The sequence below is a fragment of the Uloborus diversus genome, chromosome 5 (genome assembly GCF_026930045.1).
Source record: "Uloborus diversus isolate 005 chromosome 5, Udiv.v.3.1, whole genome shotgun sequence".
NCBI lineage: Eukaryota > Metazoa > Arthropoda > Arachnida > Araneae > Uloboridae > Uloborus > Uloborus diversus.
This window is the reverse complement of record NC_072735.1, coordinates 106923480-106948869: the sequence shown is the minus strand read 5'-3', so window position 1 is coordinate 106948869 and position 25390 is coordinate 106923480. Positions and strand designations below refer to the sequence as shown.

The 25390-nt window shown below is 31.8% G+C and overlaps 1 protein-coding gene across 1 annotated transcript in view; it reads right to left on the bottom strand.

Annotated features, from left to right (window-relative positions):
• The window catches only part of LOC129223067 (dedicator of cytokinesis protein 9-like), a 241712-nt gene that overhangs the window by 202521 nt on the left and 13801 nt on the right, over positions 1 to 25390 (bottom strand). Inside the window, 7 exon segments of the mRNA XM_054857632.1 lie at positions 5717 to 5763; positions 8406 to 8485; positions 13579 to 13667; positions 15922 to 16099; positions 16208 to 16339; positions 17276 to 17361; positions 17917 to 17993. Coding sequence (XP_054713607.1) covers positions 5717 to 5763; positions 8406 to 8485; positions 13579 to 13667; positions 15922 to 16099; positions 16208 to 16339; positions 17276 to 17361; positions 17917 to 17993 — 689 coding nt within the window.

Sequence of the window (25390 nt, the reverse complement as noted above, 5' to 3'; positions counted from 1 at the left end):
TTTTGACTGCAAAAATCCACAGTGAAAAAACACACGAACACAATGAAAAAGTATGTTTTGGTTTTTCCAGTAACTAAAATAAAATATTTAGATTTCGGATGTTTAGTTCTGATGTAAATTAGTATGCTAATTAATTTATATGTTGAAGTTTGCTGATCGTTTATTTAGTACTTTTGATATAAAGTTATCTTACCAACCCACTAGTACTCTCATTTTAGAATTAAGAGGGGGGGGGTTATGTAAGAGGTAAAAATGTCGCGTAAAAATGAATAAGTGAAAGGAAGGGGGGGGGGGGTTCACAAGCGGTTTCTTTATAATATCTGATACCAGGGTCCACCGACTGATGACAGGCCCTGGTGTTAAGCAAATTGTGATTTAAAAAAAGGACAAAAAGAAAAAAAAAATTCGAAGTGAAAAACAACGCATGTTTTCTTTTTTCCTGCAAAATTAATTTATTTTAAGGATTCAAAATTTTCACTCGTTTCATACTTTTGCGCCATTCTAATTTCGCCCCAATTCTTTTAAATCACGTATCACTAACGTAATAACTTACGCTTGACGATTCTACAATGACTTTTTCACTACCCTTTAGCAATGAACCATCGTACAAATAAGGCTTAATTACCTCCCTTTCACTAAGACCCTGCCTTTCAGCTCTTCCGCAGAGGGGAGAGCAGAGAGAAAACATCTTCACCTCCGGATTCGCATTGCAAATGCAGCGACATCAGCACTGGCGATTTAGTGAATTTTCGATCATTCAAGCACGCTTTTTCCCAAACTTGTCTCGCCAACCTGTTCCTGAATGTCGGCTTTTTGGTCGAACCACTTTTTCGTCAGGGGTCGAAAGGAAGGTTACATACGTTTCTACCGGAGTGGAACATCTTTGCGTTTGAACTATCTTTGGCTTAACACTAGAAAGACGGAAGCGGTCATTTTGACCGCAAACGATTTTCAAATGCTCATATTTGCTGCGTTTAATTTTCAAACTCTTTTTCCTTCATTGACTTTTCCTAACTATTTATTAAGATTTTACAACAGTAATTTTTTTCCTTTTAGGATTATTATTATAGTCGCTATAAATGTTTATACCTAGAAAGACTGAGTACGGTCATTTTGACCGCTAAGTGAACCTTTCTTTATGCATCCGTTTTCTTCTTTTTTCGCTTATCAGTTGTGTGTACTATGGACTATTGTTAGTTGTCAGGGTGAGTAATGTTCTTTTGAGCTTGAGTAGTACCTGTTGGTCAGGTTTAATTCTTTGAACTGTTAGGAAAATGCGAAACACCTGCTGGTTGCATGGTTTCAGTTTTCTGCTATCTGCACAGGGGGCAAAGTTGGGAAAGGTAAATCTGAAAAGCATGTGACTGGACAGGTGAAATTGCTTTGGGTCTAAAAAGAAGTAAATACAAACAGGTAAATTACAAAAATGTTTGCTGGAATTGTTTTGTGCACCAAAACATGTGCTTTGCTTGAAGCATTGACGTTTATTTTCTTCGGTGATAATGAAATGCTCAGTCACATAATTATCTTCATGATGTCGAGATGAACCGTTGACAAGCAAAACTTATAGGAACAACAACTCCTGAAACTGTTGCAGATTTATATCTAAAACAGATTATGGTTTGAATGAACAGTCTGACTTATCTGAAGAGAAATATATTTCTAGCGATGAGAATAGTTTGCTTTCATGAGATTATTGCGAATATTTTTCGGAGCCTAGATTTGCAGAAAAGGATTGTTCTTCTGAGTTAGAATGAGAAGAAACCTCGCTAATAAAAACTGATGCTCAAAATTTAAAAAGTAGTGAAAGAAAGAGTGAAAAGGGTCTGACGCCGAAAAAAAAGAGAAAATTTCAAAAACAGAACTCCTATTTCTTCAATTTCCTCCAAATCATCCCCGCTGATCAATTTTGCTGCATATAAAGAAGTACTTACCTCAGGAAAAAGATTAAAATAGTGTGAAATTAAATTATGCGGAACTAAAACTACGAGCATTTGTTCTAGCTTCCAAACAAAAAACTGTTAATGACTAATATACAGGTGACGTAATAACATAAGTATTTTGAAATACTGTAGAAGATAGTAATGTAAGGTATCTTGCGTTATTAAGATATTTTTAAAATAACACATGCATGGTTGATTATAGTACTTGTTAGTTATTACATGCTAAGAAAATTTCCTCTTTTTTGTACAAATTTCCTCTTTCTCAATGCCAATTGTGTAAAGCATGTGTATTTCACTTGATCGAACGTAAAATAAAAAAAAACTATCTTAGACTTATTTGCAGACTATATTAGGATTAAATTGTTAAATTAAACTTTGATATTATAAAACAAATCTTTTCTATGGCTGAAAATCCCGAAAGGAGGAAATTTCTATTATTTTAAGTATGGCGGTCAAAGTGACCGCTGCTCGTCTTTCTAGGTATACGCAAAACGCCGTCTTTCTAGTGTTAAAATTTTCAATGTGAACGTTTTTGGTTGTGTGTCACCGAAGTCAGCATCCTTGGTTTTTTGGTCTCCTTTGTCACTCCTAAAAGTTCTTCTTCTAGTGAGTTCTGAACTATGTGAGTTTAATAACTTTACTTCTGGAAAGAGCTCTGGAATCAATCGCATAAAATGTTTCCAGGGCCCCAAGTATAGTTATTAGCATGCCAAAATGCAGTTTATTACATGTAATCTGCAATCTTTAGGAGTTTTAATTTTGAAAGAGAGGAAAATGTTATCTGTTTGTATTACCGCATCCGCGTAAAACCAAAACTCATCCGCGTAAAATAAAATAAAGGTGTCAAATCTTAAACCGTGTAAAATAAACCTGCGTAAAATGAGGGTTTACTATATGCATCTATTTTTTACCAAAAAGCTGTAAACAAGAAAGTAATGTAAAACATAAAATGTTCCAGCCTAATACAGTTTGTCCTAAAATACATGATTGAAATATCATTTTATTTTATGAAATACTTTCTACATGACCAGTTAGGAGATTTTGATCAATTTTAATACATGCGTTTAAATCAGTATAGTTACAATTAAATTAATATCATAATAAAAACAAAATGTTGAAGCTACAAACCTAGCAGCCCAAGCAAAGGGCATTCTATAATGTCCCAGACGTTGGCAACACAATCTGGATAGTTTTTGAACTTTAGCTCCTAAACGACTTTGATTAGAACTAGACTGGGCTCGGAGGTAAGGATCAGCTGCTTGGGAGATTCCACCTTGAAGAACTTTTTCAATTTTTAATACAAAATATAATTCAGATTCAGGATGTTGAACAGTGAAGATAGCCTAGTAGGAAATAATTTTAATTATTACGCAAAAATTTTAGGCAGCGTAAAACATAATAAGAGTCTACCATATAAACTTGCATACCAGTTGATCAATTTAGTAAAAAAAAAGTGAAAAATTTAAAATCACCTGTTTTGTATTAGATCAATTCAGACTAAAAAGCATTTCACAGCACTAGAACGAGTATTTTTTGTTTCAAACTCGATGCTAATTTAATATAGGACCAAAAATAAGTAAAGTACCTGTTTTGGATATGCCAGCCACTCCTCTCCAATATCCTTCAGGTATGGGTTTGGTAATGTTAAGTTTGGAGCATCCCCATTGCAGTTGGAAATGATATTTGCTTGATTTTGGGGCATGCTACACTTCCTCCCCTTTTTCGGAAGCATGTTACGAATATATGGATGATTAATATCAAACCTGAAATCTTCACTAACTTTTTTGTTTCTCTTGGCATCATATATTGATAGTGTAGTAATGTATGGCTCCACCTTTAAGAAATAAATGATTACAAAATTCAAAACGATCCATTTATTCAAACATATATGAATTATAATTTAAGAAAAGGGGGGGAAATGAAACTGGAAAAAATATTTTGATTATTCATTGATATACAAATCAAAAAATGTTATGAGTTACATTATAAGCAAATGTAAAGTTAAATTATTGTGATAATGCATATCACATTTTTTTACCCATTTTTTTCCCATGTTTTCGGGCATTTTAATTGTTTTTTTCCCCATTTAGTTATTTTTTTATTTTCTTGTGCATTCCACGTTTTTCCCGCGTTCCCCTTTAAATTTCGCGCACTTTATGATATCAAATATGTGACTTATTCACTTTTCCCATCGTCTAGCTTTTTGACAATTTTTCAGTTGTTGATCTGATTTTTTTCATCTGCTTGTCGGCCATTAAAGTGGTGTAGCGTCCCCTTCCCTTCGTTGTTTGGGCGCCAAACGCACTCATTGGTTCCCGCGCATCGCCGCGTACCCGGATCCGATCGCTCATTCGCCGATTCATTTTTGGTGGGCTATAATTCTCCAGCATAAAGCAAGAAAGAGAATAGCCCAAGTTTTGCAAAGAATAATGATAATTCAAAGCTATTAAATTAGCAAAGTGTAATACGCGATTGGAGTAGTCGAACTATTAAATAGAAATTTATCTTCTGCTGCATGAAGAATCTTATATTAAGTGACGAAAAGTCATTCTTTAAAATATCAACGATTTATTAAACAATTAACAATTGTAAAAGATAAAATGAGAAAATAATAAAGTAACTTGAAGAATCAATAACTCAAAGCCATACGCAAAGTACAATCATGAACTTTGTAGACCTATTATATCTATTTACTAATTCTATTTAGTATTACCGAATATTCCATTGAAGAGGTTTTCATGATCTCTATTCATAGATCTCTAATAGTAACATTTCAATAATGCATCACGAACACTAAGTTCGGCGAGTTCTAGTAGAATCTATTAGATCACATCTAACTACCGATCAGAAAACTAACTTCCTATTAATTCATTCCAAAAACTGTGAATGGCTATCTCGATGGCTGAAAAGCCAAGAGCCGAAAACCCCAACTGCAAACTGCAAGTTGGCAAACTAAAACATCTATCGTAGATGCGAGAAGTGAAAAAGAAAGAGTCGTATCGCACGAGCGTATAAATACTGCTTTCCCAATTAGCATAACGCGTCATCTCAAGTTCGACACGTGCGGAAAAGACGTGTGCAAAAAGCTTCTAGAATGCATGAGAACAAGTAACGTCATCTGACCTTCAATTCGCCAGGAAGCGAAAACAGATTCACTCATTGTTTACGTTTTCATCTGAAGTTGAAGTACGCGGGAAGAATCGCTTGTCAAAGCGAAAAGGATATTACAACGCGAACAACGCTAACATGCATAGTAAGTTTACAATTAAATAGCTTTAGATTGTAAATGATGAGATACATATAATTAAATAATAACATTGTACTTAGGATAAACTTAGTGTTTATCAATTTTTTCCACCCCACTTCACTCTGCTTGCTGCTCGCAGTCCGATAAGACGTGCTTTCGCGGCTCCATTTTTCTCCAATGATGGCGAAAAAGAAGGATATGTGCACGGCGTCCGTTGACGACCGTAGCTCTCCGCCTGGTGTTTGAAGACCTCAAAATGAGGTGAAAATTCTTTTATTTTTATTTATAACTGTATTTAACCAAGATAATTAAGCTTCAGTGCAACTAATGACGGTTGCATAGGAAATGCATCACCTGCATGTATGATGGCGTCCAATGGCGGCACGCAGAATGTACCGGAATCGAGCCCTTCATTAACGACCTTTTTTTGATGATCTACATAGCGGTGGTGATGCTAAGGAGCCGCAATCACTCTGCAATTACCCCGATCCATTTTTTAATTGTGTGAAGATCTCAACATTGTCACCATGGAGATTGCCAACTTGTGCGCCATTTTTTTTAACATGGCGTGGCCTGCAACTGACATCCTAGATTATGATGCATCCCTGAATTACACCCCACCATCTTCAAAGTGAACTGCACGTCCTGCGCCCATTTTAATTTGATAGTTTCACCACCATCCGAATTAACTCCCCATTTTCTGACCTTTAACGAACTTTGCAAACTCCAGCTCCACGTTTTTTTTTTTTTTTTTTTGAACTCTTTTAAGTATGTGTTCAACGCATTTGCATTTTTTTTGTCAAGTGAAAAATGTTTTTTTCTGGTGATCACCATGCAAAAGTCCTGTCATCTTGTCTGCTCTGAAGTTTAACATGAAATAAAGAACATACGGTAATCAATCTGTTTTTCCTATCATCTACACACACACCACATGGGGTAAGTCTTTTAAATTTTGTTCTTTGGCATTCAAGGCAGTCGTTGATCTGAGATTTTGTGCGGCTGCAACGTTTCCACTTCCACGGCCTAGAATTGTTATATTTTTGGTTTTTGAATAACTCTTCAAAATTAAACGTGCGCATCATGACAATTATAAAGAACTGAAAAATAAAATGATTCATTTTCTTCAGTTCCAATTCAAACTGATCAAATTTGCTTTTATGTCATACTCAAAAAGCACTACTAATGTAAAATTTTTCATTCAATTGAGCTTTTCCTCTACCTAGGCATACACCAGCAAATTTGGGGACAAATGGAACTTTTCCCCTTTAAAGGTTTGCGTTTCAGAAACTGCTTAAGGGAAAATATTCTGATCCAAGCATAATTCAACCTGTTAATGATAGTTTTGAATTAATAAGAAATTATTACTTGAATAAATTAGTAATTTTTATTTAGTTGTAACACTGGTATTAAAAAGAATCTTTTTTTTTTAAAAAAAGAGAGAAAATCAAAGAATTTTTGTATTCAAATACTGAAAAAAATTACAATGATTTCAATAAAAAATAATAATAATACAAACTGGTTATTTAAAACAATACTAACAGTTATAACCTCTTTTATAGTTTAATCATTCAAAAAGAACATACTGCAAAGACTAAATATAAATCAGTCACAACACAACAGTAAAAAAGTTATTTTAAATTTGAATGTGATGATTTGCAGTTGAAGTTTATAAACTTCATACCCAACTTTCAAGCATTTTTAAAAATTATAAAACCACTATATCATAATTTAATGATTATGGCTAAAACATATTTTTTAACAACAGTGCAGAAAAGAATCTCTTAATTTTAGCTTGATTCAGATAAAATGCGATTTTTCACTAAAATTATTTGGTAACAAATACGGAAAGAACCTTTTAAATAAAAAACTATGTTTCTGCAATTATAAGAAAATAAGTGTTTAAAGTATTAAAAAAAAAAAAAAAAAAAAACATTGAAATTTTTTGCAGATTGACCCAGTTAAAAGATTTATTTATAATATTAACAAGAATGAATAGTTGAGAACCTAATATAATAATGACATAAAATTTAAAATTTGCAAAGTATATAATACAATTACATGAATTAAGTGGATATGGGCTGATTCTGGTAGTAGAAATTTGGTTGAATTTTATGAAGTTCAGGAATAAAGTTCAAAAAGTTATTATAGGGAAACAAGCCTTAAACTATTTATAAAATCAACTAAATCAAGTATCAACAACAGTACTGTACTGAAAACTACAATAAAAAGGTACAAATTACCCAGAAATTTATTCTAAAACTCCAACAATAGAATAAATATACAAATACATTTTATTTATTTGTTTGTTTTCAAAATATAGTTTTTTTTTTTTTTATAATTCTTAATATTTTTCTCTTAGTTTGAAGTTGCTGAATGAGGTTTAAAAGATTGGAGTTCTACTTTTATTTAAAGAAATATTACCTGGCACAAAGGACCCTTTTCTGTTTCTAATGGTGCTTGAAGTTTAAAACTAATTTCTTCACATTTCACAAATAATCTTGTACCAAATTCTTCTTTAAATGGTTTAACTTCCTTTTCTAAATCATAAATTCTAGATGAATGTGATATTCTCTGGAGAGAAAAAAGATTCATGTAAGTTTTAGTACAAAGCTAGACTAATTATATACATTGTTTTAATGAAAATCTAATATCTGGAGTTTTTAAAACATGAGTATTTAAAGGTTACTAAAAGAAATGAACACTGAAAATGGCCGATTACAAAACTGAGTCATTGACTGATTTAAGTAAGGGCAATACAAACCAAAACCCAAAGCAAAATTAAAGAGTAGAATTTATGCAATTGCATGGAATATTTCTATACTTTTCAATGTTCAAAAGTGACTAAACACCAATATGATTAGGATTAAATAAGATATATAATAATTAATTACATTATAAGCTAACTTTAAACAAGAGCTTGAAAATACAGCTTTAGTTTGATAAATCTTTTATAAAAGTAAAATATTATATTACTTAAATGTAAGAGACAATCACATCACAGCATAAGTAAGAAAAATTTCAAATCAAAGATTCACGTTAAAAATTCTACACTAAAAGTGACAATCAATTACATACAAATTTTTAAATTGCTTTCAAACTAAAATACACCAAATTAAAATAATATTCAGAATTCTGGAAATTATTTTTTAATTACACTTTAATAACTATTTAACGAGCGATAAAAAAAATCACTTATTCCAACTCTACTTACCTGCATATCTGGATATATAGCAAAAAGATTTTGTCTATTTTCTTTACGAGCCAAAGCAATTGAGTAGTCGGTTTCTCTAGCATACTACATATAAATACATAAAATGAAAAAATAAACAAATTTATACAAATGAATGCAAAGTATATATTAGGCAATTAAATGGATACCTTTATGCCAACATAAATTACAGTGCCATTTAAAAACTTCTGTAAGAAAAAAAATTGAACATCTTTTAACCAGACTTTAAAAACATTTCAGGATGTCTGAGAAATAGAATTCGAGAATAAATGAATGAAAGAGCAGTAAATAAACATAAGTTTTGTTTATACATTTTTGCCATTAATTGCAGTAAAATTTATACACCCTAATTATCGCCAAGCAACTTAGAATGTTACTAGCCAGAAGATAAGATGACGTAAAAGTAAAATTGTCATTATTGTGCCTGAAAAGCACAAAATATTATATTTTAACTGAATACTTAAGACTTGGGTTTCTCGGTTGAAAAATAAATTTCTAATTTTTTGTACCGACACGAAGTTTCTGAAAACAGTAAACGATTTACAGAGGAACTATTTCCGTGAGGCAGAACCTTACTATTTGAGGTATGTTGTACACTGCTAGGTTAGGTTTGCCCCAAATATAGGATACTAATGGCCACGTTTTCAAATATGAAGTTTTGACAAAAAATGGTACATACATTAGGTTAGAACATAACGAAAAACGTTTTAAAAATGATAATTTCTTTAAATGCAAGCGTACTTTTTAGTCACTGATTTAACAAGCAGCTCAAATATATATATATATATATATATATATATATATATATATATATATATATATATATATATATATACACACACAACTGGAAAGAATTCTGTCATGTTGAACATCGGAATGGTTTTTTCATAAATGGATCTCAATGTAAGATAATTTTGTTATTGGTAGGTACTGTCCCGTGGATGGCTAATTATCGGAACTTGTTTTCCTAATTAGTCGAGGCGAAACCCTCTGCTTTTAGTTTTAGGTTTGAGCTCTTGTCTATTGTTTATAGTTTAGCATGTGGTGCATTTGCCTAATGTTACTCTATATAGCATGTACTGGAGCTTAAACATTCTTTTTTAGTTCATAGTTAAAAAATGTTGGTCTTTTGACCATATTTAATGAATCCTCCATGGCTGATGAGCTCTGGATTCAAACTTTGTCTTTTCCTATTTAATAGCTATTTGTAATTTTCCTTTTTATCATCATTATTTTTATATAATTTGTTTAATATTTGGAATGGCTTGCTTATTTTATATTTACTTGGCTTTTTAGTTTTGATGCGTTGCGCATCTATGGGCTTTTGGTGTGGTCTTTTCAATATTTTTCACTTTTATTACATATATATATACATACACACACAGTAACCCTTTATTATATCACTCATTCAGATAGATCACTTTTTTCCTCTGTTCCCTAAAAAATTCAAGCGCAACATAAGGAGGGGTTACTGTGTAAAGATATATTGAAATCAAAAAAACAGAAAGAAGTTATAAATCCATAGAACTTGCAATTAATTTTAGTTAGACATTGAAACAAATGAATGAAACAAATGAACAAGCACCTTATAAAGGAAAAGGCTTCTGATGGAAATTGCTGAAAGGCATTTTGCAGTACTTCGAAGTAAAATTATTAAATACTTTAAAAACTAAACTCAGGGTTGCCACAGAAGTTTAAGAATGAAATTCCCTGACATTTCCAGGTTTTCCAGGTGGTTTTGAGAAAAATTCCAGGTTATCGATCTCCACCATCATTTTGCAACATTAATATATACATCTCAAATTTTGATAAAACTTACCTCATTTTCAAACTTTGCAAACAATGGTTACCAAATTTAATTTACTCAAGCTGAAATAATCAAAAATATGTACTAAGGGTGGTTCAAATTTTTTTTTCTCTCAGGTCGAGTCCAAGACACCCCTTATCTTTTTTAAACTTACTAATAGTATTGTGCTGCAAAAGTTTTAGCTTTTTACTCAAATTTTAAGAGGTTGCTCAATGACCCCTTAATTTAACATTAGCCCTAGAATAGAAAAAGTCACAAATTTAGAAACATTTAATTTCCCCAGCTGTTTTTTTATGTAAGTAATTATTTTATTGCAATGAATATGCATATAACTCGTGTAGATTATAGTGTGTAACATTGTTTTTTCAGTTCAATGTATTTTTTTAACCCCCTCCCCATACTTATGAAGTTTGGGGAGGGGGTCGAGCGCCGGTTTTCAGTTGGGATAGGAAGTTAAAATTCTTCCAGTATTTTAATATCCACAAGTCTAAAAACATTGAGTGGTGTCCTGTTTTCTAGGAGAAACCTTTTTTTTAAGTGTATTTTTGAACTACCCTAATGTACTAACACAAGTGAAGCAAATAACTGTAATAAAGAATTAATGTAAATTTAGCATATCTAATTTTCAATAGCGAGGAGCCACTGCCTTACATCAAGTGAAAGAACTGCGAAATTAACAATTGTGACATCTGTATCACGAAAATAAAGTTAATTGCTAAAATAATCTGAACTAAAAAAATATGAAACCTAAACTTTTTCAATTATTGCCTTCCACCCCTCCAATCCATTGAATTCACAGCGCTTTTAGACTTCGGCCTGTAAAAAAAAATCATGCATCTTTTAGCTTCACATATTTCCCCTGTTTGTTGCTCATAAAACAGGGGTGCCCCCCCTCAAGTTCAATGGCACAACCCTCCCCCCCGCCCAATATTTCTGAACGTCTTAGCGCTTTTTTTTTATTTTTAACCCTCTTTTTTATTTTTTTTTTCCTATTTATTTATTTTTAATTATTATTGTTTTGAAAGAAAAGTGTGCTCGCTCCTCCGCAATAAAATACACACACACAGATGAAAATAATAAAGTAAAATAATGTGAGTAAATAATTTGAATAAAAATAAAGCAAAATAAATAATTAAAAATTCCCCCCCCCCCCCCAAAAAAAAAAAAAATTTTTTTTTGATGGCGCAACTTGCGCCATAATCACTCCTGTGGGCACCCTGTCATAAAGTTAAATTTTGAGCAATGATCAGAAACTTCTCTGATGTGCAGATTTTTTTTTTAATCGGATTTCTTTTATTTTGAAAGAAAGAAGCGCATTGGAAGTCTTTAAAGATCACTACTAAAATACTAAAAGATTATGATACTTCTGTAAAAAAGAAACTTTCTAAGTTTAAAATTGTCCAACAGTTTTGCTTACAGAACAAAATTGTTTAGTAGAATACAATTTCATTAACCAATTTAAAGAAATAATATAAAATATGAAAAGATTATTGCAGCTCATTAAGAACTTCAGTCGCACTCGCAGACAAAACAATGTGCTGTGTATCATAACAACTTCAGAACTGCTGACGTAAACAAGCAGCGTTTAAACAGAGCCCGCTCAAACTAAGAAGAAAAGAAGAACCTTCTGTGCATGTCCGCCGTCCGCCGCCAACTGAGATGGCAGAGAGTTGATAAAAAGAACTGCAGGGGGAAGAAGAAAGAGGGGAATGACAAAACGACGAATGGGAATGGCGGCGAAAAAAACAAGGTTGAAAGTTTTTTTTCTTTTTTTTGACGTCATATACTGCGGGCCGTGCTAAGAATGATCAAGATCGATCGGAAATATGCAATTTTTCATTTTCCCTGACATTTCCCTGATTTTCGGCCATTTTCATTTTCCCTGACAATTCCAGGTTTTCCCGGTGCATGGCAACCCTGTAAACTGCAGGTGAAAAGTACTAGTGCAAAACGGCTAGCTAACTTAATCAGTGCTGTGCTAACATTTCGAACATCAAAATACCTTGGCTGAAAACTTTATTTGATCATTTTGGGTATCCTTAAAATAGAAAACATTTAGTCAACAAAATATAGCTCATTTAGAGTAGCACATATAAATAAAGTAAAATCTATTACTCAAGTTCATATGAATAAATTGAACTATTTAGCTACAAATTTTTAGAACAACAATCACAGGAGCTTTAATACAATAATAACATATGAAACAGGAAAGCTTCATTGAGAAAAAAGTTCATAAATGCTGTTTTTAACAGCAAATTTCTTTGTCTATTAATAAAAACATAACTAATCTATACCAATTTGCACCCTAATGACAAATTAAAAATGAATATTTAGCTTGAAAGTAACTGCTCAACTGTTAAATACTCAAGATTCTCATTATTAAAACACAATTTAATATTTAGCAAATAGCAGCCCATTAACATTGCCTTCTCAAGTATTTATCTGAACTATATTTTCAGTTGACACAATTATTCAAGTATTCAATGAAACTAAATGTACACCATAGCAATTGAAAACTAAATAGAAGCTAGCTACTCAATGTATCTAAACAAAGCTCTAAATTTGTATTGTGGTGAGTCTAATGAAATGTCTTTTAAGTTTAAAACTAAAATGCTACCATGTGAAAAATAAATGTCTACTTGGTAGCCACTTTTCTTCTACAGCTATATGAAAGTACTCATTTAAGGCAATTTTTCATATTTCAGGAAAACTATTTAGTTTCTTTCACAATCAGCTCTTTTCATATGAGACAATAACACATTTTGTTGCTAACAAAATATTTTTAAGATTCATGATAGTAGCTTTGCATGCTCATGAGCTAAAAGGGGTAAAACTGGAAAATAGTTGGTATCCAGCATTAATTTTTATTTTTATGTACTACACATTAACTTCGTATGAAAATACAATTGTATTTACTGTCAGTTGGAAAATCTACTAGTTTGAACATTCTTAAATGTATTGCTCAAGAGGTTAATGTCTGTTTTCATCCAAGAATGTTTTTTTATATTTAAAAAAAAAATTATTTATATTTATTTATTTATTACAGTTCTATTTAGCAGACTTTTTTAAAACCTTATTGGAAAGTAAGTTTTAATAATCTTAAATTTTGTTGTATTTGCTGAAAATTTGAGCCTGAGACATGCTGGTCTTTGAAGCCAATGCAGTCAGTAATTAAATATGATACAAAATAAATCAGCACAAACATCATTATTAAAGTCAATATAAATTCAAGTTATTTACTTATCATAAACCACAGCACAATTAAGCTAATAATTTTCAGAGATGAATAGTAAAACGATCAAAATATATTCATATAGAGTGAAAACATTTAAATGAATTAAACAATACATACCTTAGCAAGTTCGGGATTTTTGCTGTGCTCAAGGCCTTTTAATGTACCATATGCAAATGGAGAAACAGAGGGAGGACTTAACATAAAATCTGCAAAAATATAAACAATTGAACAAAGTTTATTTTTTATGCTAGAAATGCAATGTATTACAATACATTAAATTGAATCTATATATACAGGGTGATTCAAAGAAGTTGGGCATAACTTTAGAAGTTAAGTACACATCTGAAGAAAGAACTTTCATTAAATAATGCATGATTGGAAATAACTGGCAAAGGCACTAGATGGCACCAAATAAGATGCTTCTCGATGAGGCAGAAAAACACAAAATTGATGCTGTTTATGAAGCAAATTTAATGACACGAGACCACAATAACTACTCAAAACAGTGACCTGAGGAAGTTATGCAAATGAAACAGTGGCAAAGAAAGGAAAGGCGGGCATTCGTGAAAACCTCACTAAGGCATTTCGTTTAATTCCCCTACAGCGGATGAAAGTCTGCTGACAAGATCCTTGGGGGGATTCAATGAGTGTCTCATACATAAGAGCCCTTAGCTGTACTCCCCCCAAAAAAAGTCGAGGCATGAAAGATCTCAAGAACATTTAAAAAGAGAAACAGGATCACAAATCCTACTCCATAGGCTCGGAAATGTGATGCTAAAACAGTTGTGGACGCCTCGTACATAATGGGTTGGAGCTCCATTGTGCTGGAATCTCATTTTTACATGTGTGCTCTTCTTCTTCCCTGTTTGACATTTGCAGACTTTCCGTATCCATGCATTATGTGATAAAATTTATTTCTGTCGATGTGTACTAAAACATCTCAAATGTTCTGCCCCTTTTTATGAATCAACCTGCATACAGTACACACAGGACATACAGCATATTTTTCAGTGTAAATGACATACTTTTTTCTTGTCATAAAAATAGGGTATTTATATAATGGAAGGAAAACTTTTAAACCTTTTTCCAAAGTCAAAAACTATCATGTTTATTTTCCACGAGTGTATTAACTTATTTTGGTTAAACCTGAATGAACAAATTACTTTTGAATTGATATCAAATTTGAAATTAAAGAACAGTTCCTGATGAGTTGAGAGATTACTAGCCATTATCCAGAGCTGCGGTTATTTAGAAAAAACAGTAATTCACTTCTGCAAACATATTCCAAATAATAGTCAAAACTGTAAAAAATTTTAAAGTGCAGGACAACATCCCCATTTTACACTCATAAAAGATCAGCATGAATAAAACTTATGCTGGCTAAGTTGTCATCTGTTCCACATTGGTCAGATGTTGGTTATACACAGCAAAAAAAAAAAAAAAAAAAGCTGATTTTAAAGACTTTAATGAACATGTACATTGCTCTGGGAATCAGCTACAACACAACTTGTTTAAATAGGACGTTGGCTGAAAAAAAGGGTTAAAATTGCTTTAACAGCTTTATTTTTTTGGTGCCCACAAATCAAACCGAATCCGCTATTTTTACATGAGCCTTTGCAGTGTGTTTGATACTCTAAAGGAAGTTGGAGGGTAACTGATACTGGGAGTGCAAAAGGAACTTCCAGAATTCCACCACAAGAAATAAAAGAGATGAAAATTTTTGCCAGCATAGGAATAAAATAGAAAACAGCAGAGAAAACTCCTGAATAGTATAAATATATGTGTCTTCAGGGGCGAACACAGAAATTTTGGGGCTAGTCACAGATGACTTTTAAGGGCCCCCCCAACATATTGTCTACTCCTACGTCCCTACACATTATTCACCACTTATTTTAAAAACTTCAGGCCGCCTTCAGCCTCGGGCTCAGGCCAACAGGTGTTCCTCCCCCCCCCCATGCACGCCCATGTGTTCCATTCATTGTAAAATTGATGTATCTACAATTTTTTTAAATGTGTATTTATTTCTTAAATGGTATCACATTAAGTATAAAAATGAAGCATCTCACTTTTCCAAAGACAAATATCTAATGTGTGTGACCCACTTTCATTTTTTTCCTAAGAAAAAAATTTCCAATGGGCTTTATATAATAAAGCATAGTAATATCATTTACAAGAGATACACCACTTTCACAATGAACAACACAAATGTTTGCTAAAATAATTTTACAACAAAATGCCTAATAAATCATAATTCTGTAAACAGACCAATAACTTCTCACATTTTCTTCCAACAGAAACTGGTAGCACTTAAAAGAGAAAGAAAAAAAAAAGTGCAATATTTACAAAGTATGTCTTGTTAGATGCATTTTTAGATTAATAAAAAAGAAGAACTGAGTAAAAATTGAGTTAAAAAAAAAGAAGAAGAAACATAGATTAATAAGCTTAAAAATTATATCTCACCTTCAGGTGAATTAATGGTTTTTCTGTTATTATCAGAGGAGTTTTTGGCATTGGAAATAACTGTGCCTAGGTTATTTAACCAAGTTTCAAGCTCTTTATCATTTTCTGCAGCAAAAATACAAGATTTGTGACCATCAGCCATTTGAAGCTCAAAACCCAATTTACTTCTTTTTGAACTCTAAATAAAAACACCAAAGGTAAGTTTAACAATATATAATATATAACAAAGTTGAAAACATATTTATAACACAATAATCTTTCAAAAATACTTGATAAAATATTTTACCCTAACGACTTTATTGCAGAAGTCCATACATATTGCACCCTTTGAGTCAGACTTGCGATCATCTTTATGAAATTCCAAAATATGTGTTCCATCAATTTCTTGACGAAGACAGACATATCTTCGTTTGAATGACTGAAATTAGAATACAATTTTTTAATGAACACAAGAACTTGGTTACTTTGGAAAGGAAAAATAAAACAAAGAATAATTTCATTGCTGCAGTTTGTGATAAAATAAATCCAATTAAATAATTATCTTTTGAGTTCTTTAGAATTTTCTCAAAAAGAAAAAAAAAAGGGAGGGTGGCAGCTCAAAACAATATTTCAACTAGTGAGCTTAAGGGGAATGTTTTCAGCTTTATTTGCAATACAAAATAAATAAATAAATATATAAATATATATATATATATATATATATATATATATATATATATATATTTCCCCCCCCCCCAAACACTGTTTTAATTTTCTTCTGCAGCTGTCTTTTTTTTTTTTTTTTTTAACAATTTTTTTTTTTTTTTTTTTTGCTAAATCCTTCGATCTAATTTAGGTTTCTAGATACTGTTGTTAATATTTATATGGATTTTCTAGGAACATTGTACTTATTCTAATCAATCGTTGTCTTCAATCTCAAAATAATTTTTAGCCAATTGCATTTTTTTGCTAGGAATTTTAAGGGACTGATGTTAGAAAACAATGTGGGGAGAAGTTTAACAAATTTTAGTCAAATAATTGAAGAGTGGTTTCTTTCTTTTGACTAATCTTAATTTATTCTGAAAAGTCAATACAAGTGCCTTGTTATAAAATCTGTGTAGGCTAGTTGAAAATAAAATTAAACAATACTCTTAAGATGCTTAAATAATAGTTCTAACTAGAAAAATACATAAAATATACTTTAAGACTTCAAATTTAAACAAGAAACATTTTAATTAACTGAAAATTAAAACATATTAGTTTTGAACATTTATGAAGAAATTTAAAAGACTTAAGTAAAAAATAGTGCTACAGTATAAAAAAACTCTAAAAACTTGATGTTTCAAAAAGGAAAATTGAAAAAATAATTAAGTACCTTAGTTGCCAAACTGATAAAACTGTCAGTTCCTGCCTCAGGGCCTTTCAAGAGATAGCCTTCTTTAATAATACCACTTTCACTTCCTGGTGTACTAATCTGATTCAAAAAAAAAAAAAAAAAAAAAAATACTTTATGCCTCTTTTCTCAAAATCAAACAACATAAAAGTAGAAAAGCATAACTTCAAAGAAAATGAAATAGACTTGAAATGTGGCAAAAATACATTAACTAATGTCACATTGACAACATTTTACTTCAAATTATTGGCAACAACAGAGATTCAATTTGTCCACATAAATATTTTAGAACATTAAATTGGGAATGTTGCTAAATGACAACAAGCAGTGTTGAAGGTTAATCAGCGCAATTCTCTCTAGTAGATTAAATAATGACTTTAGGGAAAAAACAATGTTGAAATTTGCAAAATTTTATTTTCCAAGAGGAAAAAAAAGGTATATACTCAAATGGTAGACATTTTTTTGTTCAAATAATTTAATCAAGATATCTAGAGAGAAGACAATGAAACTTAATCAAAAATAATGAAAAAATCTTCACTCCATTTAGATTAGCCTAAAACACTAAGTAAAACAGGTGGGAGTTGGGGGGGGGGGAGTTTAAATTTATACCTAAAATTAAACACTTACTGAATCTTTAACAAAATCCGCTTCAGTATCCACTTCATAAATTTGGTCTTCAAGTTCACTTTGTCTAGGTAATCTTGAAAATGAAACATTTTTTTGTTAAGACAATTTTAAAGTTATGAAAGCAACATAAATTGAACAGATTAATAAATACTACACAATAATTTATTTCAATTAGTATTTTTTCTTCCATAAATCATAAACACTTTTCAAAAGATTAAAAAAGGTAATTAGCCATACACGGAAGCTAATCAAAACAATTTAATAAAAAAAACCTATGCTAAATAACTTTTTAAAATGAATTTAAAAATATTGTTTATAGTTAAAGAAAAAAAATCCAAAAGAATGGCTAATTGAAATAAAAAACTACACACAGAGCTGATCCTAGCAGGTGTGCACTGCACATGGGCGGCCAAAGCAAGGGATAACCGCAAGCCCCATATATTTCTGTGCAGTTCTTAAAAGGTGGGAGCAAACACAGAACTCAACTTTGAAGCTTCAACACCAAATAACTTTCATTTTAATTAACTCAAAAAATTTTGAGTTAAATTATAATACTGTATAAAGACAAGTATCGACATTAATTATGGGAAAAAAACTCTTCAAATACATATAAAAAAATATTTCTTTGCTAAAGGCATAATTTTGGACATTCAAAACGTTAACTGAGCAAATGTACCATCAAAAAAAAAAAAAAAATTTAAATTATTTCTATACGTTTCAAGAAAAATTAAGGGTATGAATCTCAAACTGAATAATTTTTTGACTTTATCACCTGCAATGGCAAAATGGATGTTTTTTTTTTTTTTGGATTCTACGAAAGCAAAACAAAATTTTATTATTTAAACACCAGTATATAAAGTCATTCAAGTATTTCATAAATCCTCTATTTTTCATTGCAGAATTCATAAATAGATAGAATTTTCATTGGAAAAGTTCAAAAACTGTGAAACTTACATTATGATGATGATGTCCAAAATCTGTTTCCTACAGACCAATCATTAAATTTGCTATTGATTTTTATAAATACCTGCTGTCTTTTTATGTTTGTATATGATGTTCTAGGTGTACATACTACGCAATAAAAACAAAATTGATGTCAAATTTCAAAATTTTAAAAATTGCTCAGAATTAACTTTTTTGTTCCCACCTTTTGAGAACTACCCTCCTATTAATTAAGCAAGAGTTCTATTTTTTATGAATATCGCGTTACAAAAACGTAAAATAAGTCTAAAAAAATATGCTGGATTTTAAATTATTATCAAATGATTGAAATTAAGCCCCAATTTCACGATAGCTTAGCATAGTTTAAGAAAAACAGAATGGTAGTGCACAGTGTGTTAGTCCATTTTATCTGCATTTTTCAGATTTTAATTTTGAAACTCCTTTATGAACCACTCCTTTATTTCCTTGATCCACTGATCTTTAGAGCCTGATCTTAGTTTCTTGCCCACCCTTTTTTCTTAGCTTTTTTTTTTACTTTTTCTTTTTCGATATCAATTTCTAATATTTTATAGTCTCCCCCATGATGACTTTTAAATGTGTTTTTAAGGGACAGCACCCAAAACTCAAATTCTTATTCTAACGTCATCAAAGATTGCATAAAGAATGGAAGGAATGCTTTGGACTTGAATTTCAAAACATTTGAGGAGGAAAGCCCCGGATTTTTCAAACAATAATTGGGGGATGAGCTTAACACGCAGTTCTCTTTAAATAAAATGAGCTAATGCTCCCATATGAAATCTGAAATTAATTTTTAAAAAAAATTGCAACTTCAAAAAATTCATGATAGAGAACATTTAAATTCATCCCCCTAGTATCACTGAGTATTGCTCAAAAATTTTGTTTTATAGAGCTTCAACTTTGAAAAAAAAATTGGGGGAGAGCCCCAAAATCCCCTGCACGTAACATCATCAAAGTTTGTCTGCAATTGCGTTTTTTGAACTTCAATTTAAAAAAATTAGGCATGGGGAAGTTGTATTTTATTTTTCGAAAAAATCAATCGGAGGCAGCCCCTTAGTCCCATCCCTTAACGTCAATTAAATATACCTATAATCACGTTTTTATGGCATAAAGTTCAAAAAATTTCAGCAGAAGGACCCCAAACCTTTCCTCCCCGTATCATTACCCGATACTCGAAAATTGCATTCTTAGAACTACAATTTCAGATTTTTTTTGGATCAGAACCCCATATCCTCTCTTAGATGGGGAAAGTTTTAAGAGTGTCCCCGCAAAATTGTTTTCTGGTTTTGCCACTACCAAAAAATGTGATTTAAAAGTACCATACCGGGAAATTTAAGAGGAAATGCCGCTGGACCCCTACTGTCCAAAGAGACAGTCTTAAATTGCGTCTTAGACTTCAATTTCGAAAAGTTTGAATAATAAGCGTTCAAATCCCTCCTCTCTTTCGTAACGTCAAAAAAAAGATAGCTCAAAATTGAGTGTTTAAAATTTCAGCTTTTGGAGAAATTTCGGGAAGTGACGCGACTTTTCCGGAGCTATGGTCACCAAAAATTGCTTAAAATTGACTTCAATTTTGAAAGAATTTCAGGAGGGAACCCCAAAATACCTTACCCTTAAAGTTTCCAAAAAAGTTCCTAAAACTACAATTTTTGATGTCAATTTAGAAAGTTATTTCATCAACTCAAAAAAAAAAAAAAAAACTTTTCTTACTTTTTATAAATTCACTTTTTTTCATAAAAAAAAATTTTTTTTTCAAAGATCGAACTTGATACAATAATTTGAAGAGTATGGATAATGACGTTAAGTATTAGTCAAATTACGCAAAATTCTCTGGAGGGGCGGCACATTAGGTTTTTGCATGCGGGCAGCCGACACTCTAGGATCGTCCCTGACTACATACCCAAACAATGCATGTAAACTATTTAAGCAAGCTGTGACATGAATTAGGTGCTTTATTATCATTATTATTTTAATGACGTGCATTTCTGTTTTTCCTATGGTATTTTTACAAGTCTATTTTTTGTGAAGTCTATTTTTTCTTCACTATAAAAAAAAAGAACTTTTTTGCCATGTTTAAATTTTTACTAGTCTTTTACATGATCTCAAAAATGAAATCAACATTTGAAATGGCACTGGACAGGTCATGCTACTTTCAAAAGCACTCAATTAGAAATTAAAAATTGCAAGTAGTAAAACATGTAAAATGTGAATAAAGACCTTCACACAACATTGACTTGCCATAGTTTAACAAAGTTGTAAATATAAATTATATTTTACATTAAAAAAAATTACAGTTGAATTTACTTTATAATAATTTATATACTCAGTTATAATGAGCAATATTTTTAAGTTTCATAAAATTTTGATTGACTTTCACCTGTCAATCAACAAATTTTTCTCAGGAATGAAACCTTAGGCTCGGGAAGTTTTGAAATGCATTAAGAAACACATTTGAAAAATATATTTGCTGAAGTAAATGTTATCACTTCAGAGATAATATCTACTGTTGAGAATATTGGTTACTGAAATTCAAAGTAAAGATGATGTCAAAAAAATGAATGGGGGACAATGGTAATGAAAAACATGGAAGATTTCTATTCTAGGACATCCTCAACAAACTCTCGACAGTGTTTGATTGCACTAAAAAAGTCAGTTTTTTAAAGCCAGGGAGGCAATTGACAATGTTTTCCAATCGCAAACAAAAACATAACAGACACAATAAGACAGTTCAAAACAAATTAACCAACTTCTGTGGTGTTTATGAAAACAGTGGCGGGTCTAACGGTATGCAAACTAAGCGGCCGCGGGGGGGCCCCCGTGATGGCGCAAGGCCCCGAAATTCAGCGATACAATAGGGACCAAAGCTCGACTGGAAACTGTTAAGCTCGAGCAAATTGGTTTTAAATATTACCAACTGTAACTAAACGAATGAGTTATTTTACAGTCGAGGCCTGAGTTACCAAAAGGCCCATTATAACTGGTTTTGGGGCCCCCACCCCAATTGTTTCACCAATATTTTGAATTACGATGCCAATGCCATAGAGCCTTGAAGTTCGGCAAGCATATAAAGCTCGAATACCTTGGTTTTAGAGTTTACCAAATGTAACTAAACTACAGAATTTTTTTTACAGTCGAGATCTGATAACCAATAGGCCCATAAGGTCCGGTTTAGGGGCCCCCCAAATATTTTCCACAAATATTTTGAATTACGATGCAATAAGGCCTCGAAGTTCGACTAGAATCTAAAGCTCGAATACGTTTGTCTTAGAAATTACCAACTGTAACTAAAATAGATATTTTTTACAGTCCAGATCTGATTAACCCAATAGGTCTATGAGGTCCAGTTTAGGGGCCCCCAAAGTTTTTTAACCAATATTTTGAGTTACAATGCCATAGGGACTCGAACTTTGACTAAAATCTGTTCAAATACGTTGGTTTTAGATTTTACCAACTAAAACTGAATGAACGAGTTTTTTTTGCAGCCGGGGCCTGATTTACCAATAGGCCTATGAGTTCTACTTTACGGGCCTCCAAAATATGCTCTTTTTATGCCAAAAAATGACTTCCGAAATGACCTCTCCTTAACCAGATGCTGGATCTGCCCTTGATCAACAGGTCCGTGAGTCCCGATTTAGGGGCCCCAAAAATTTCACCACTATGCCATAGGACCCCGAAACTTGAATGGAGTGCAAAGGTCGAATTTGTTGGGTTCAAATATTACTAACTGTAATCAAACGAACGGCCCGTGCAGTTATGTCAAAACGAAAGTACTATCCCAAACTTATTCCGTGTGCGAACCATTCCCTAAATTTAATGGGAAAGTTCGTTGCAGAAAGTTGTAGCTCTGCAATTAAATATTTTATGTTTGTGCAAGAGCTGTTTACATTTTGCGCTGCATCAACTCATCGATGGAGCATTTTGGCTTCCAAGTGTACACAAAGAGGCAATCAGTTTCTGTAAAAAGTGTATCTGACACAAGGTGGTCAGCTAGAGCAGGTGCAATATTGGCTATAAAACTTGGGTTCTCATACATAATAGAGGCTCTGCAAGAAATTGGTACTACGAAAGAAGAGAAAAAAGCGACAGTTCTAGTTGTGACAGCACTCTTAAAGAAGAAGGTAAAATATGAAACTGCCTTAATGACTGTGATTTGAAACACTATTCGCAACGAATAAATGCAGTTAGCAAATCATTGCAATCAATAGAGTGTGAACTCTTAAAAGGGTCCAGTTTAATGAAATCGCAAGAAAATTTCATCATTAATTTTCGAAAAGAATACGAAAGAGTAGAAAAAGAAGCAACTGATATTTCAGGGTTAGCATTTACTGAAGAGGATGTGCAAACTAGCAGATGTCAAAAGAGGAACTATTTTTTTGATGAAAATAAAAAACCAGGACACGAGCTCTCAACCAGAAACAATTTTAAAGTTAATTCTTTTTTTGTGATATGTGTCAGCATAAGCACACAGCTATCTCTTCCAAGAGTTCAGAAATATGAAGTTGCCCTTGAGCCATTTTGGATCTTCTTTGATTGAAACATATCTACAGAAGAAATAAAAACATCACTCAAAAGTTTGAAGGAAATTTACAGAAATGATATTGATTTTTGCGCTTTAGAAGATGAATTTTATCACTTTATTATGTTCCTCCAAGAAAACGCCTCTGAAACAACACCAGAAAATCCAGACACTTTAGACTCACTTCCAGACTCTTGTTATCACATTTATCATGCAGCGAAAGAAATGTCTTGTACATTTCCGAACATGGAAACATTGCTGAAATTTTTTTTAACTATTCCATTGTCGAATGCGTCAGGCAAACGATCTTTTTCTGTTTTGAAGAGAGTGAAAAATTATTTAAGAAAGAAAATGGGATTAAATAAATTAAATAACTTGGTGATTTTATACATAGAGGTAGATATGTTAAATCGCATCGACACTAAAAGAATAATTGACAATTTTGCTGTCAGTAAAGCATGCCGAAAATTTATATAAGTTAGATACTAAAAATAAAAACTATTGTGTAACGATATTGCTTTAAATTTTTGTTTATACTTTATTTTTATTTTATTGGAACTTTTTTACTTAAGAGGGGGGGGACGAAAATTTTTACCGCTTAGGGCCCCCCCTTCAATTGATCCGCCTCTGTATGAAAATGATAATAACAAAAAACAAATAAAAACTTAGTATATACCATGAGTTTTCATGATATTTCTGCAATTTATTTATTTATCTTATACATATAAAATCTGAGTATCTATCTATCTATGTCCAAGCTTCTTCTCCTGAACGACAGTGAACTGACCATCGAACCAGGTATCGATGGATTCGTCATCTTCCCGTCTTCATGTTTGGCTATTTAACATAATCCTCCGATAATAATTAGCGGAGATATCAATTAAAAACTATTAATTATGACTCTTGGATTTCAAAATAAAATCCATATTTTTCAAAGGCTTTCCTCCATTCAAATTATTATTCAGTGCTTCAACTCAACTTTCCGGATGAACGCTTTTATTAAAATTTACAGCGTGAAGAAAATCATTGAGATGAAAGATCTGTTGCCATTTCTTTTTCTCGAATATGAACAGGTAAAATTCTTGTTTTTTGTTTTGAGGCTTTTCCTGTAATCAGGGGATTTAAATTGTTTACTTTTTTGGGGGGTTTTCCGCAATCTGCCGCAAAACTACACTGACTTTTTTTTTTGGTTCAAGCCTGAGTGTTGAACTCGCGTCACTTGACATAACTTTTATTTTTGAGGTGGACCGTGCAAAGCCGGGCGACGCAGCTCGTTTATTATTATTATTTGAGTATTCATTTATAACAAGCAAATATCAGTCCCTTCACCTTTGTTATAAGTGAGTTTGACTGTAGCACATAAATGAAAAATTTCACAAAAACATTACATGAAAAACAATAAAGAATATCAAATAGCACCTTTCAAAATTTAATTGAGTAAAACTCTTGGTTAAAACATAATAAATCCCTTAGTTTTACTAGTTTTAATTTAAAAAAATAAAAATCATTACATAATGGGGTGGTTTCCTTCAGTCAAAAGTACTACTTTTAATCATTGAAATAGATAGAATGAGCAAAAAAAAAAAAAAAAACATGGACCAAGAAAATACTTTCATTTTCATAACAGTTTTTTTAAATGTCCGATTTTTCAAACAAGGCGTGGTCTTTATGACGTCACAAATGATGCATTTTGCTGCATCTTTCTACTACGTTTTCACGTTATAATCAAGCAGCGAATTAAAATTGCGCTCTATGCTTGCTACCAACCATATTGTTGCCAATACACATGAGTAAAGATGTGAATTAAATATTTTGGACCGTGAATGGCAACACTGAATGGTATTTCATCATTTGTGATGTCATCGGCAGAAGCGTTAAACGATGAAAGAGCACCGATTTAAGTAAATTTTTTAAAATATTAAACTTAAAGAAATTATTCAAAAAATGGTTAGATTCTATGTTTTTAAGCATGTTTTTTCCGAAAAAAATACTTT